The 16,644-nt window shown below is 44.9% G+C and overlaps 1 protein-coding gene across 1 annotated transcript in view; it reads left to right on the plus strand.

The window, feature by feature from the left end:
- LOC136580481 (complement factor B-like) overlaps positions 1 to 12,753 on the plus strand; it is a 63,334-nt gene extending 50,581 nt beyond the window's left edge. Inside the window, exons 16-18 of the mRNA XM_066581071.1 lie at positions 4,318 to 4,450; positions 5,017 to 5,066; positions 11,715 to 12,753. Coding sequence (XP_066437168.1) covers positions 4,318 to 4,450; positions 5,017 to 5,066; positions 11,715 to 11,876 — 345 coding nt within the window. The 3' untranslated portion in view covers positions 11,877 to 12,753. The remainder of the gene's footprint in view (positions 1 to 4,317; positions 4,451 to 5,016; positions 5,067 to 11,714) is intronic.
- Positions 12,754 to 16,644: the final 3,891 nt, after the last annotated feature.

A 16,644-nucleotide genomic window follows, 5' to 3' on the forward strand; every position in this document is an offset into this window, starting at 1 on the left:
TCAAACACCGACAGACTCTCCTCACAACGCAACTGCATACGAGACCCCACCCCTTTCTTCCGTCCCCCCTGCAGGGCATCGGTGGCGACATCAGCAGCAGGGCAGGCGGACGGGGTGTGAAGGTAAGTGGGACCTCGGGGACTGAGTGCGGTCTCGACTGAGCAGGGAGGATGGGAGGCGCGATGGCTATGGCAGAACGGGCCCCACTGGGTTAGCTCCCCAGTGGCCCAATCGAATTGGGGGTTATGCAACGCCAGCCACGGCATCCCTAGTACCATGTCTACCGATATTTTCTCCATTACCAGGAATGATAGACCTTCCGAATGGCGACCCCCCACAGTGAGTTGTAACACTGGGGTCCTCCATCGTACCAAGCCCGAAGCCAGAGGAGTAGCATCAATGCTAGCAAAACGAATTGGCGTCTTCAGCGCCAAAAATTCCGCCCTCAGGGGCTCAACAAGACGCATGCTTACCAGGTTAGCGGCTGCTCCGGAATCAATAAATGCCTGCCCTAGGCGGGAGAAGTTCCGGAATCTAACCTGGCAGGGTATTAGAAGTCTAGGACGTACCTGTGGTCCTAGGCGACCCTCCCTGCAATCGCCTAGGACTGGGAGTCTTTCTGCCGATTCGGACTGTGGGCGCTGAGGCCTCAGGGGGCAGGTTATCACCCGATGTCCAGCTTTCCCGCAGTAGAGGCAGAGATGATGCAATAACCGAACTCGGCGTCGCTCTTTGGGGTCCAGCGGGTCCAGTTCCATAGGTTCGGGAACAGAGACTGGTACGGAAGAGGAAGGAACCGGACAAACGACCTCCCTGACTCTACTGGTCTGCCTGTCCTGCTTCCCAGCCCTGAGCCTCCTATCTGCCTTCACCGCTAGCTCCATGGCCTCCTTTAAGGACCCGGGAATGGGATGGGAGATCAACAGCTCTTTGACCGCGTCCGAGAGACCCTGCAGAAAAACGTCCTTCAGGGCACTCTCGTTCCATGCAGTGTCGCCCGCATAGCGTCTGAAACTGGAGCAATAATCCTCCACACAAAGCGACCCCTGATGCAGCGCCAGCAACCGTGAAACCGCCAACCCCACTCGGTCCGGCTCATCGAAGATGCCCCCGAGTTCCTGAAAAAAGGAGTCCACCGACTGCAGGGAGGGGGAACCCTCGGGAATAGAAAAGGCCCAAGTCTGGGCAGAGCCCCGCAGCAGGGACATTATAAGCCCGACCCTCTGGGCCTCTGAGCCCGAAGAACGGGGACGCATCCGAAAAAACAGGCGACACGCCTGTTGAAAAACGAAAAACTTGTTCCTCTCCCCAGAGAACACCTCGGGGAGAGGGCACTTGGGTTCGGGACTGGTAAAGGCGTTCTGCCCCTGCGACAACGCCCACTGCTCCTGGGCCACCATGCGAGCTGACAAATCCCGGATCACCGGCACCAGGTCTTGCAGCTGGTTTGCAAGGGCGCTGATCGCCGCCATAAAAAAAAAGGTATTTTAAGGGCCAGTTATTATGTTACGGCACTCTGCCCCCCCGAGCGCCAGTTGGGGTGCCCTGATCTCCTGCACCCCACTGTCCCTGCCTACTTGCCTCGGCCCTGGCTAACCCCAGGCGGACAACTGGGCGGCAGTCCCTGCACTGGCTAGGGACCTGGCGACTGCCTAGATGGAACTACTAACAGGGGACAGAGTGCCGACAGAAGAGGCAGGTGTAACAAACCAACAAAACTTACAAGTACAAGCAGGGCTGGAGATGGAGCTCACAGGCAGATAGACAGGACCCGAATAGCAACTAGTGCTGACTGGGACAGACCAGACTAGGGGCTAACAGGACCAACAGAAACAGGCTGAGAAAGGATAGCAGGGCTGACAGACAACTAGTGACTGGCTGAGGTAAACTGCAGACAGACTGACTAGCTGAAAGCAGAACCAATAACTGGCAGTGAGCTCACATCACTGCCAGTCTCTTAACCACAAGGTTCCGCCCCCGGGCGGAGAGTGGGAGGAGGCAACTCCACCCACTGCTGTATAAGATGAACGGAGGAGTGCGGGCGGCACCCTACGGGTGGACACGCCCATGCCGCCGCCCACCGGCCGTCCCAAGCTGCTGGGATAACCTCGACACAGGGCTCCAGGCTGCTGGAGCCGACGCCGGAGCGACGCGCGCCGACTGCGGGATCCCGTGCCGCGCTGTATGGTAACACTATGACTCATCTTCCCACCCTCTACTTATATCACCTAGCTCCACCCCTTGAGGTTTGGCTAACTCTTTGGCTGTGTCTCTCTCGTTCTAAGCCCAGCCGTCCAGTGGTGCACATAAACAATATAATAAAATTTTTACTTCATGCATACAATTTTCTCATACAGGCACCCCCTCCAGAATGTACTGTTATCTCCGAAAGAACAAAGAACACTTAACTCTTTGTAGGCCAATTATCCTCAGGAAGTATCTAACAGATTTCACAGTTTTTCATGCTTCTATATGCTCTGATCATAATCTCACATCTTTCCAAGCACAGACTTTTATATAAAATAATTCGTTCTCTGGTTTTCCCACACCACATTTAGCCCAATACGGCTCTAGTACAATTTCAGCCCTGCTGCATCATCATGTTGTCAGTGGAAGACATGGAGATGGGGCTGAGGTCACAGCCCACTGAAGCTCCCGATTCTCTTATCTCAGAAAAAAAATCAAGTCATTGTACATCATGTAGTTGTAGAACATCCTTTCAATTCAACTTCAGCATACACTTTCTGTGACACTTTAATTCACTTATCCACTTCTTTCTTTATATCATGATCTCCTACCCAACCTCTACATTGGCTCCCAAACTTGCTTCATTTCTCTATATTGAGACAACCAATTTTGGATATACCTGCTTTTTTGCCCATGACCTTCTGTGGTCATGTACCTGCTGTCCCTACGACAGTGTCACTGTGAGACCCATGACCTCCACTAGTCATGTTTATAGTTTCTATAGTTATTTCTAGCAGCTTTCAGGAGTTGACCATGAGCTACCTCGCCCCGTCCACATCCAATCGAAATACAACAAGCATTTCATTGCGAATCATAGTAAGTTTTCATCTCATGCACTTTCACGTATCTATAGCTGCGTAAGCATAGAAAATTATTTTATACATTACATTCAATTGCAACTAAAACAATCCTTAAAAAAGACATTCAGCACATAAGCAAAGAATGCCAAAATATCTAGAAGGACGATTTTGAAAACAAGAACATTTGTTTTGTAAGAACAATTCATAATGATAAATTCTATTTTTCCACCGCTGACCTGCTGCTTTGTGAAATGTAAAAAATGGTTTAAGGAATGATGTGCTTTACCATGATTATACTTAAGTTACTCTGTGTCCAGTGTGGACATACCCTTAGGCCTCATGTCCACGGGGAAAATCAGGCCCGCTAGGATTCTCCATGTAGAATCTGCAGCGGGTCCCTCCTGCCCCACGGACATGAGCGCTTAAAATCGGAATTTAAAAGAATTAACTCACCCGCAGCGGACCGGGAAGGTCTTCTCTTCCTCACGGCCGGATCTTCTTTTTCGGCCGGCGGATGAAGTCGTCACGCCGGCGGCACGTCGCCGACGTCCCGCACGCATGCGCCGGGCACATCCGCCGAGCCAAAGCAAGAAAGATCCGGCCGTGAGGAAGAGAAGACCTTCCCAGTCCGCTGCGGGTGAGTTAATTCTTTTAAATTCCTATTTTAGGTCTCCCGCGGATCCGGACGGCTTCCATAGGCTTCAATAGAAGCCCACGGGAGCCGTCCCCACGGGAGACCCGCACGAAAATGGAGCATGGTCCAGATTTTTTCATGCTCCATTTTTTTAAAAATCCCTTTTATTGACCATCTGCGGGTATTTATCTACCCGCGGGTGGTCAATGCATCCCTATGGGATGCGGATCCGCGTGCGGGAGAAGAGTTAAAATCCGCTGCGGATTTTAATTCTTCTTTTGCCCGTGGACATGAGGCCTAAGAGCTCACCCACACATGCGTATGTCATATGCGCTAATACGCTGTGCTAAAAGCCCATTGAATTCTATTGGGCCATTCACACCTGCATTCTTTTAACGTACGTGTAAAAAACGAAGCATGTCTATTTTGGGGCATATTACGCCCCAATATAATCTATGGGAATTAAACATATGCAGCAAATACGCATGTTACATGCATATTTGCTGTATAATGCATATTTTGTGCGTTTGAAAAACACGCGTAACAGGTCCATGTAAGTGAGCCCTAAGGGTTGAGTTTTGTTGGTACAACCAGGAGTTACCTTACTAAAATAACATCTTCCTTTTTTCTTCACAGAGGCTTGCCTGTCTAGATGATACCAAAAAAATAGAGAAATTCAAGGATATTCCAGACATTAAAGACGCTGTGACTGATAATTTCTTATGTACAGGAGGAATAGAACCTGAAGTGGATCCACAAACCTGCAAAGGTAAATTGTGTTCATTTGTCTCACTGTGTAACATTAGATCTTAAACTTTTTATATGTCCATTGCCACTACTCTTGAATATCTACGCGTGACCAAAGTGCCATTCGATTCTATAGGACAGAGTCAGTTTGATGCGCTCAGCTATCTGCCTGTGTCCAGTAAAAGTTAATGCAGCAGTAGTCACGCATGTGCATTGCTGCTCCATTCACATGGGGCATTCGGAAAGTGTCATTCTTAGGATATTGGGGCATCCCAGTGCTCAGACAGGAGATAAGTCTCTTATGTGGGGAAAAAACCTTTTAAGTAAAAAAAACAACAAAATACCCACACACACTCTGTTGACCTCTACTGGGGAACAGTTCTGTAACCAATATAGGGAGAAGCGGCTGTTTGAATAGAAAGCAAACCCTTCTACAGATACAATACATGATAGGGTGACCGGCCGGACCTGTTGACTACAGGGCTCCTGGATCTTGTTCAGAAAAATTCTGGGTCATTATGGGGCTTGGGCTTTGTATGACTATATGACCAGGAAGTGCATCTCAGTCTCCTTTTCTTTTTAATGCAGGTGACTCTGGAGGTCCTCTTGTTGTGCCCTTCAAACGACGCTTCATTCAGGTAAGTGACTGTCATATAGAAGCTCATCTCATAGTCTCTCTGGTTTCTTGTCTGGATTTGCTTCATGGTGGGTGAATTGTGACATTGTCCACAGTGCTCCAATAAGCTGTAAATGAAAAACCCAATCTTCCCACATACTCAGTGGCAGCCCCTATGGTCTATTGAGAGGGCACTACCAGCTCAGGTTGGGTGCACCTTCCTTTTCCTCTTCACAGGTAGTACATCTTAGCAAATAAAGCAGGGTGTAGTTTTGTCTTCTCTTGTACAAGGGGCAAGTGAGCAGGTGCCACATTCTCCTTATATCATGCATTAAGTGGATATGAACTAGCAATTAGACCCCTAGCTATGAAAACACAGGTTGAACTTTTGGTAAAACACCATAATAGATTGCTCTATTATGTGTGCAGCCGCATAGGCTCAAGACTTGTGCCTTTAGTGTAAAGGGAAGGTGTCATCAAAAAATATTTTATATTTTTAATAATTTCTGATCACTAAGCCTAATAATAGTCTGACATTTCCTGTTCTGTTTAATTAGTACAAAAAATATACATGATACATTTCCTTAAACTCTCAGACAGCTACTTCTTGTCATCCATATTCTCTCTCATGGTCCCATGGATCACCCAGAATCCCTTTCCCGCTCCCTTTCTCAGCAATCATTGGGCGTCAATCTCAGTAGGGTAATCTACCCTCTCATTTTTGATTGAACCTTCTGTATACCTGTAGAGTTTGAAACATGATCTGATATCAGTGACCAAATGTCTATTTTACCACAAGGGATGTGTCCTGGAAAATAAAGCATTCACCTTTATGCAAATTCTATAGTTAAACACAATATATAGGAGGAAAACTGGGAAGTATAGGGGTAAATAGCTGGTCTGCTCTTTTACTTAGGGTGGCTTCACACGAGCATGTTTTTGTGCGTACATAGGTGCGCACCTATGTACGCGCAAAAACACGTGTGTATGCAGGTCCGTGCATTGCCTAAAATGGAGCCGCGGCTGCTGCCAGCGGCTCCATTGAAGGCAATGGTCGACCGGCACCCCTGAATTGGTTTTCAGGGAAGAGTTTTACATATAAGCTCTTCCCTGAAAAACAAGAATTTTGGTGTAAAAAAAATTAAATAAAAAATAAAATAAAATACTTACATGTCCGCCGCTGCCTTGTCCCCGCGGGGATGAAGAACACATCTGCCGCATGCGGCAGATGTTTCCTTCATCCCCGCAAGGAAACAGAATTCCCTGCTGCACCTGCCACATTTGTGACAGATGCTGCAAAGGAATTCTTCATCCCTGCAGGGAATAAAGAATTCCCTACCACAGCTGTCACAGATGACAGCTGCAGTAGGGGATTCAGCTGCCGGCATCCTGTAATTGTTTTTCAGGGGAGGGCTTTGAATATAAGCCCTTTCCTGAAAAACAAGAAAAAAATGGTGATAAAAATAAATACTCACCTTTCTTTAGCTGTCGTGGCTCAGCCACGTCCAGCCAGCTCTTCTCCTGCACTGCTCTGAGGAGTATTCAGCAGGCAGAGGTTTAAAATCCCCACCTGCTGAATGGGCTGCCTCTGATTGGCTGAACACTGTGACCAAATATAGACAGCTCTCAGCTGTCATTCAATAGCTGAGAGCTGCCTCTGATTGGTCACAGTGCTCAGCCAATCAGAGGCAGCACTCACCCAGCCACGATTCCATTGAAGACAATGCATGCAGGGAATGCATTGGTTCTAATAGAAGCGTATACACGCACAAAAACACGCTCCTGTGAAGCCATTCTTAGGCTTTAACCTAAGCAATGATGTTTTGGGGATGTGCATCTCCCCTTATCAAAAGTCATAACTTTTTTATTTTTCTGTTGACGTTGTTAAAATATGTTGTGGGATTAAAGCCCCTGCTCTGCAATCAATCAGAAACAGGTCGGCTGTCACAGCTGAGAACCCTCAAGTAAGATGGGAGAAGTGTTTTTTAACCCCTTCTGCCTTCTCCTCTTCCATTTACACTGAAAGATGATCGCTCAAAAATCACTCAAACGACAGTTTGAGTGACAGTTTTGAGCAATCATCTTTGCATAACTCTTAAGTAGCTAATTAGCTACTTAAAGAGTTAAATGCAGGCAGAGCGGGACACCTCTGATAACTCCAAGAAAAGCAGCTGTTTTGTATGTTTCAGAGTTATCAGCAGTGTCCCTTTGAGCTGATAGCACTCTTACCGTTTCTCGGAACTGACAGCTGCTTTGTTCTCAGAGTTTTCAGCTGATATCCCGCTGGGAAGTCCCAGCTAATTATTAGCTGAAAGAATGCTATCAGCGCTGCCAGCTGAGAAAATCAGCGTGCGGCGCTGATAACAGTCATTGGTGATTTCTAGCTTGCTAGAAATCACTCATGAACGAATAGTGTACGAACAGTGCACAATGGCAGCATGTTTACTTACAACGGTTATCCCTCAAAAGATGGCTTTTGAGCGATAATCGTCAGGGCCAGGACACTTATTGATTTTAAGAGATTTTAAAGCACTTGCTACCTCATTTGGGAAAATTTTGTTTTGAAAATGCTTCACTTAATACAGGGAATGTCTATTTCCATAGGTATGAGCCTTTAGGGTCCATTTAGATGGGATAAATGTAGGGCAAACGATGCCCGACACTCGTCCCTGCACATACTCGCTCTCGTGCTGTTGCACGGGAGCTAGTATCGCTGTCTCGCTCACAGAGCGACCAGGAGATTTCACTCCTTGCACTCCCCCGCCCCTCTTCATTGACTTAACATAGTGGCCGTTCAATACTGAACAGCTGCTATTTACACTAAGCGATCAGCTATCTGCTCTTCGTCTATCGTTTATGCAGCATAAACGATGGACGATGAGCTGAACGCTGATTGCTCAGTGTAAAAAGCAGGCGTTCAGTATTGAACGGGCTCAATGTTAAGTCAATGGAGAGGGGCGGGGGGAGCAAGGAGAGAAATCTTCTCCAGCCTCCCTGCTGTGAGCCAGCAATACTAGCTCCCGTGCAGGAGCATAGGAGCGAGTTTATGCGGGGACAAATGTCGGCAATCGTTTGCCCGACATTCGTCCTGTCTAAATGGGCCTTTACCGTGTCAAATGCTTTATTTACATCCAAAGATAGTAACAGAGCAGGGATACTCTGGGATTGGCATAAGTGTATGAGGTGGGTAATTTAGCAATGTTATCTGGTGACTGGGAACAAAGCCTACTTGATTCTTACCGATCAGCATTGGTAAGGCAGTGTTGAGGCGTCATGCTAAAATTTTAGTTCAAAGCTTCATTTCAACGTAGATTAGTGAGAATTGATGAGAATTTTGTTTGCTAAGGCAATTTTTTTCCGGTTTGGGAATCATCGAGATGGCCATCAAGAGGGAGGTTTGTCCCGTCTCGCATATTATTGAAATAGTTTGCAAAATGCGTGCTGATGGTCGGAGAGAATTCTTTATAATATAAAACCGAGAAGCCATCAGGGCCAGAACACTTATTGATTTTAAGAGATTTTATAGCGCTTGCTACCTCGTCTGGGGTCATTTCAGAAAATGCTTTGCTTTATAAGGGAATGTCTATTTCTATAGGTATGTGGCTAAGTGTTCTGAAGAGGGGGGTTGCGCTTGTGAGTAAAGTTTAGTTCAGAATTTTTTAAAATTCTGAAACTATGGTTAAAGAGCTGTAATTCTTCCCCTCTGGTGCGTAGTTTATAGAAGGGGCTGGTTGGAGGGTTTGAGCGAAGTTTACGAGCCAGCGGTGTAGAGGGTTTGCCATTTAATGTGTAGTAGCTTTGATTTGACCATCTAATTTTGCATTCGAGGGTATCCTTAAGACATAGGTCTAGCTCTGCTCTAGCCAGGGAAAGTGTTTTTATATTAGAAGCTGAGGGATGCCTTTTAGCTGCTGGTTCATGGCTGTTTCACACGAGCGTATGCGTTTTTACGTTTTCTCGCCAGCGTCATGTAAAAAGGACTTTTTTTCGCCAGGAAAATTAGCGTTTTCTCAACAATTCACATGACCACTGAGTGTGGTTTTTAGCGAAAAAATACATCACACCCCAAAAAAACCTCGCTCGTCTTTTTTCCTCTGAATGACTTCTAATGCCTACATAGAGGCACATGTAAGCTTTTTGCATCCTCTCCCTCCCTTTTTTCCCCTGCTACCATAGGAGTCTATGGGACCCACCAGCATATATTGGCCAAAACGTAGTTCCAGAACTATCTTTTCGTCCAACGTATATGTTTCGGCGCGTATATTCCATTTTTCACATTTCCACGTTTTTACGCGCCGTATAATCGCCCGTGTGAACGACTGGATTGGAAACCAATGCCACACATGGTCGCGTATATCAGTCGCCTGCAAAAATGCACCATTTATGCACTCGTGTGATAGAGCCCTCAAGTTGTAGGACTTTTTGGAAACTGGGGAGTGGTCTGACCAGGAAACTGATAGGATTTTAGAGTGTGTTATCTGAGGTAGAAAAAAACCTATAATAAAATGTGATCTATTCTTGAATATAGGAGTGAGTCAGAGTGTCCGATTGTAAGGGCGGTTGTTGGAACTGCAACCCTGTGAAACACTGCCGTGCTCCTTCGGGGGTAAAAATATTGTGTTGGTTTTGTCCTGGTATGAGAAAGTTAGTTTGAATGGGAAGCCGCATCGATATTGGGTCTGTTTTTGTGAAAGGATTTCCAAGTATGGTTTCAGGGGCCAAATCTGGGAACAGTTGCTAATTATGTCCTTGTAACGTCAACCTAAAGGACAAGCAGGCTGCCTGTAAAATTTGTTCTTCGTTGTGATGGTAATGCAGCCTCAACACTATATTGATATTTTCCGGGAGGCCTCATATGCACTGATTATCTCTACGGGTTCTATTCTCTGTGTCTTCTAATTTGTTATGGAGGATTTGGATTTCCTTATGTAGTTGTTCCACTTCTTTTTCATGTGATTCCAACACCGTTTTGGCATTAATCATTCGCTCCTCCAGTGCCGATGTACGGTGGCCTAGTTCCCTCATTTCCTTTGTGAGTTTGTCTGTTTTGTCAGCTGATGTCTTGGAGAGTTCTGATTGTAGCATCATCTGCATTTGGGATAGCAGCGTATCAAAGGGGGTATTAGGTGCATTAGTCTCCTCTTTTGGGTTGGTTGAGTTCAGTGGTGGGGGAATGTGCTTGACCGAAGAGCGAGAGAAGTTGTCAAACGGAACAGTCATTGGTAGCATTTTAGAAGATCGTTTGCTAGTTGTTGGGAGACTTTGGATAGGTTTGCCTGATTTTGGATGTGTGGGACTCATTTTTTTGTTATCATTGAGTAGTTGGTGGGAAAAGTAAATGGGTCTGGATAAATAAGAAGAAAAGGGAGGGTCCCTTCTGGAGTTTGTCCTCAAAAGGTGCTGGTTGCTTCTAAAAGTCATTCTAAAGGCCCCTTCTAATCTGGATGAGAGAGGTGGGTGATCTTCTTCTCTACAACTGCAGAGTGTTATATTGAGCTAAACCTCTAGGTGGCAGTAGAGGTTAAGTGGTGCTTGAATATGCTTTTTGGAAAGTATTCTCTGCACACTCTTCTTTTTGTCCCCCTCTCTAAGTGTAGGCTTAGCTATTAGATGGTGTTCCTCTTCTTTTCGTGTCGCTAAGTGAGCATGGTGGCAAGTTGAGGTAGGTTTGGGATGCTGCTTTGGGTGAGTGTAGCCCCAATGGATAGTTTGTGAGTAGTGCTACTTCCAGGAAGGATCCGTGCCACCTCTTCTTCTCTGTCCCCTGGAAGGCTCCTGCAGGCAGACCAGAGCTTGGATTCAGGGATGCTGCGGTCTCCGGTCACCAGGGATGGGAACCCTGCGATTTCCTCCGCTGCTGCCCCTTCGATTCCCTGTGGCTTAGCCAATTCATAAATCCCGCCTCTACAACGCGATGGCTGTGATTGGTTCTTCAGGTGCTGCATTGATTGGATCTTCGGGCACTGATCAGCCAATCACAGGCATCACTTTGTAGAGGTGGCATTTATGAATCCTGCAACCAGGAAGAGATCTTGTATGGACGGACAAGGACTGCGGGCAACGCGCCAGAGCTGTGGAGAGCAGTGGGAGGAACCTGGACCAAGCCTGCTAGGTAATGTATTCCTTTTTTTTTTGTAATGCCGCTAGGGTATATTTTTGGGGTAGAGCTTATATTTCAAGCCTCCTAACATTCCTGAAAAATAAGACTATGGCTTATTATCGGGGGGAAACGGTAGTACAACATAAAAAAACTGTAAAAATTAGATACCACCATAATTACATTGATTCAGTATAAAATAAAGTTAATATTTCATTTTTACCACAACCTGAACACCAACAAACCAAAACATCTATACAGGTGGTACATTTTCAGGAGTTTTCCATTACACTTCACTTAGAAGTTTTGTAAAAGTTTTCCAATACATTATATGCTATGTTAAATGGTACCATTATAAAATTCTACTTGTCCCTCATACAGCTCTGTCGATGGAAAAATTAAAAAGGTTATGGCTCTTGAAAGGCAGGTATGAAAAAATGAAGCAACTGTAATCTTGAAAGGGTTAATCCACATTCAAAGGTCTAACATTCAGTAATGATTGTTATGTGACTCACTCTTTGGATCTTTAGGGGTTTTCATTTGTACTAATTTCATTTCTTCTTTACCGTTTAGGTGGGCATTATTAGCTGGGGGACAATCAACAGCTGTAATGGATCTAAAAGAAAACCTGGACCGGTGCCGGCACTATCTCGGGACTTCCATACTGATGTGAGCCGCATGTTGGATTGGATAAGGGAAAAGTTGAAAGAAGAGGGGTTGGAATTCCTGGACTAAAGTTTCTTGGGGATGGAGCTGTGCAAATAATGATTGGGGCCAATCCAAAGGCCAATCGATGTTTGAGCAGGCTTAATTAAGAGGTTTCAGGAAGCAACAATAATGTCAGGCAGCACCAGCACCAAATTTTACAAAGCACTATAGTATCATGTGCACAAATACGATAAAAGTACTATTGGAATTGTATAAACATTGCCTCTGGAATTAACCCTACTGACCCTTTTCCTGTCAGTCATAAGGAGGGCAAACAAACACAAAGGCAAATAGAAGAATGTTATAAAATGTATCCTCATGTATAAATAGTGCAGGCAGTAGATGGCAATGCTGTCTGCTTCTATCATTACCCAATGCAGAAATGAAAGCTGTAATCCAATTGGCTCCTGTGGGTAACACCCCCGCTTAATGTCCGGCCTAATATTTATGCACAAGGCCATATTTAACCTGTAATGTAATCTGTGTTTATTATTTTTTTACATTGTAAAAGGATAATTCCTGGTAAAGAAAAACTAAAACTTCAGAGCTTGTACCATCCTCCACCCCTTTAACCGCCAATGTTTACTAATGTAATGCATTTGAGAGAAATATTGTTTAATCACAGGCAGACATGTCTTCAGGAATTAGGGTGCCATAGAACCAGGATGCCTCCCCACCTCTCTTGCTATCATAGTTCTCTGAGGAGGGTGGAACCGAAAATAGCCGGAGGGGTGACAGAGCAAGATCACCATAAACTTTAAAAAAGTAAGCAATGGTTGGTGGTGGTGAAGGGCGGTAAAAAACTAAAACTTCTGAATTATCCATTAAAGTTACTAATACTAATGTATTGTAAATATATTAATTTGCTGTAATAAACTATAGAAATAAAATCATGTCCTTACGATGACAATTGTCCATCACTTTAAACAATAGGCACCGTCAAACAGCAAAAGGTGATTGGGGATAACTAATAAGACATGTTGTTATTAGCCGTTTAGTCATTCTTGACCTTCGGCGACCCTAAAGGCTCCCTCCCTCCCTCCATGTTTTTTGGTTTTGCACTACTTCTTTCAGTTGTGTGATATCCATGCCAGTATCAGCTCTGACAGTATCAGCCATCGTGTTCTTTGGTAGCTAGGTCTTCTTTTGCCACTGATCTGTCTAAGCATTATAGATTTTTCTAGTGACTCTGCTCACATTACATGGCCAAAATACGTGAGTCTGAGTCCGGCCACCTTGGCCTCCAGTGATATATCGGGTCCTATACTATTCAGAACTTCTCTGTCTGGTAATCTTGCGGTCCAGGGCATACGCAGCAACTTTCACCAGCACCAGAGCTCAAAAGCATCAATCAAACTACTAACGACCACTTATTTTAATGTTTGTGTGATTGTTTCTCATCCCCCCCTGCTGATGTCATTGCTCCGCCCCCTAGTGACACCATCGAAGGTCCTACAACATATATAAAACACTGACCGACAGAAGAAAAACACAGTTACAGCTCTTGGAAGGGGAAGACAAAAATAACACACTGAGAATACAACTAAGCCGTTATTATCTCAGAAGACACAACTCAGCAGTCCTGACAGAAGACAACAACCTACCACCATCACAGAGATCCAGTGGGGTAAAGGACCTGTAGTGATCTTACTACTATGGGAGGAGCCAAGCTGTGTGTGATGTGTGGGGTGTAGTAGAGCTGTGTGTGGGCATGTACCATGTAGCAGAGCTGTGTGGCGCATTGCGCCACCAGAAACACTGGTACTATAATTTCCTACACAACCCAGCAGTTCTGACAGAACACACTGACCTATCACCACCAAAGAGATCCGGTGGGCTGAAGGACCTGTGGTGATGTCACTGCTGTGGGAGGAGCCAAGCTATGTTTGTCTTTTGTGGTTATCAAGCTACTGTGAATGTGATGTGCCAACAGAAACACTGCTACTATAATGTCCTAATACTTACAAGTCCTCCTAACAGCTTTTTTTTCAGTTCAGCTTTCACACCCATACATGGCTGTGGGGAAGACGGTGGTTTGCATTATACTGAGTTTAGTTGCTATACCGATATCCCTACTTTTCCAGATTTTGTCCATGTTTAGCACTGCGCTCAGCCCCATTGCTTTCCTACGTTTTATCTCTGGCATAGATTCTCCAGCCTGGTCAATCTTTGAACCAAGGAAGATGAAGTCTCGCACACATTCTACGACCTCATTGTCAATTTTGAATTAAATGTGGCCATTTTCTGCAGTTATCATAATGTTAGTCTTCTTTAAATTCTGGTAGAGGCCCATTTTTACTTTGTTTTAATCTTACATATCAGTTGTTTCAGACCTGCTTCTGTTTCTGCAAGCAGAGTTGTGTCATCTGCGTAAAGGAGATTGTTGATGTTTCCGCCTCTTATTTCCCCCCCTAATTTCCAATTTTTCTAGGTCCCTTTTATGCAGGATCACTTCTGCATATAGCTTGTATGAGATGGTGGAGAGGATGCAGCCCTGCCGAACGCCTTTACTGATCCCAAACCAATCTGTGTCCCCATACTGTGTTCTCACAGTGGCTTCTAGATTGGTATAAAGTGATTTTATTAGCTTGACTAGATGTGCCGATATGCCTAGGCCTTGTAGGGCACATGGTCGACACAGTCAAAGGCCTTTGATGTAGTCGATGTGTTATAAGAGCCGATATCCAATACGATACCCAGGGCAGTAGAAAGTGAACAGAAGAAATGTGCCGGAACACACAAAATGAGGAGAGATAATACTCTCAAATATCAATCAAATTTATTACATCATAGACATAGCCCTTTATACTCAGTAGGCAGGCTTATTAGAAGCTCACACTTACTAGTTCATCTTATCTCTTAGACCAGTTGCAAATACAGGAAGTAGTAGAAGTCAGAACTAAGAGGGGGAGCAAGAGGGATCATCGCTGCATCCAATTTGCACTCCGCTCCTCAGCTTTCCATATTGGAGACTTGTTACGTACAGAGGGGAGGGGTACGGAGTGAGTAAGTGAAAACCCGGACAGGCTCCTGGTACGTTGCTCCGTCTCCTTGACTACCAGTAACGTCACACAGCAAAAGTTTAGATGCATGGTAAAAGCAGACTGCATACACAAACAACTATGTTTATACTTAAGGAACTTAATAAAAGATGAAGTTAGTATACAATAGCTATATTTTATTTGTTAGATACTTATAATTACGTTTATACTTATGTAGTAACACAACAATATATATTTAAATATGCTTCAGCCTTCGGGCTGTTAACAGAGCAACAATAGCTTATAGGTCCTCGCACCACATTTCCCTCCCTTTGATAGCTATCACTCGCTTATAGCCTGTCATCCTAATTTAGGGGTTCAAACCCCCATAGACTTGAGTATAGCCTGTGTAGCCTGTGCTCCATCAGGGTCTATCCATGTTTCAGAGGGAGAGTATGATGTGCGAACCTTATTCACACTTGTAGTAGGTGGTCTTATTGTGTGTGTAACCCCCTAATTGTCTCCCCTTACCCATGTAGTAAGTATGGCACACTAATGTTCTTGTGATGCGTGTACCAATTCTAGCTTCTTATATACATTTATCACAATTCTTGGCACAAGTCTAAATTTCCTTTTAAAGCGTAATTTTCCTCCCCCCAACACAGTCTTAAGTAGGTTCTCCATTCTTCTTGTTGTCTTGCAGCTGTAACTCTGCCCTCTCCTAGGTGTTTGAGGGAAAAATTCCGTCTCTGTGTAGAAAACACTGTCTCTGTGTAGAAAACACTGTCTCTGGTACCTCCTGGGCTTCCAGGAGGGGATAAGGTCCTTATCTGGTCCAAGGCACTTCTGGAGATTTTTAAGGTGAGCTTCAGGGGATCCGTCGGGTGTGGTAAGCAGGCATGGTCAGTGTAGGCCACTTTTACTGGTGGATTCAAGGTCCCATTTCAGCAACTTTAACAGCAGTTGTGGTAGACAGGATAACGGTGTATGGACCCCTCCACCTTGGCTTGAGAGGCCTCTATGGCCAATCTTTCACCCAGACGTTTTCCCCTGGAAGAAAAAAGAAGTGCACAGCAGTATCCAGACATATTGGTAACCTTTGCACAGCAATATTCAAACAAGTAGGTAACTTTTCTCCTGTTCTTTTGGCGATGGTTGTCATGGTTTTACCAAGGGCAAGCATCTGTTTGTGATTTATTATCTCTCCCACTATTTTGTTGCTTGCTTTAATCCCCAACACTACTTGGCTAGGTCTACCATACATCATCTTAAAAGGGGAATAACCAGTTATTTTAGTGGGGGCAGACATGATACTAAGCAGAGCAATGGGTAGGACTTGTGGCCATTTTAGGTGAGTCTCCTGACAGAGCTTCCCTAAGGCAAGTTTTAAAGTCAAGTTCATGCACTCAGCCTTTCCTGAGCTCTGAGGTCTGTATGCAAGGTACAATTTCCATCTGATCTTGAGACAGTTGGCTAACTCTTGTATAAGCTTTGCAGCAAAGACTGGTCCATTGTCTGACCCAAGCCCCACCTTTAGGCCGTGTCTTTAAATTATGTCTCTCAAGAGTGTTCTGGCCACTTAAGTTGATTTTCTCAGTCCTAGTGGGGTAGGCCTGTACCCACTCTGTATATGTGCAGACAAAGAGCAGGAGTTACTTCCATCCATCAGCTGCAGGCATTTATTCTTCAAAGTATTTTTATTGGGTTTACAAAATACAATAATATTAACATCATATCATAGACTTCTCATAGGTTCTGTTATCGTAAAGTGTCATCAAAATAGTGTTTCGTGAGAGAAGATATAATAAAATATC

This window comes from Eleutherodactylus coqui, chromosome 10 (genome assembly GCF_035609145.1).
Source record: "Eleutherodactylus coqui strain aEleCoq1 chromosome 10, aEleCoq1.hap1, whole genome shotgun sequence".
Classification (NCBI taxonomy): Eukaryota; Metazoa; Chordata; class Amphibia; order Anura; family Eleutherodactylidae; genus Eleutherodactylus; species Eleutherodactylus coqui.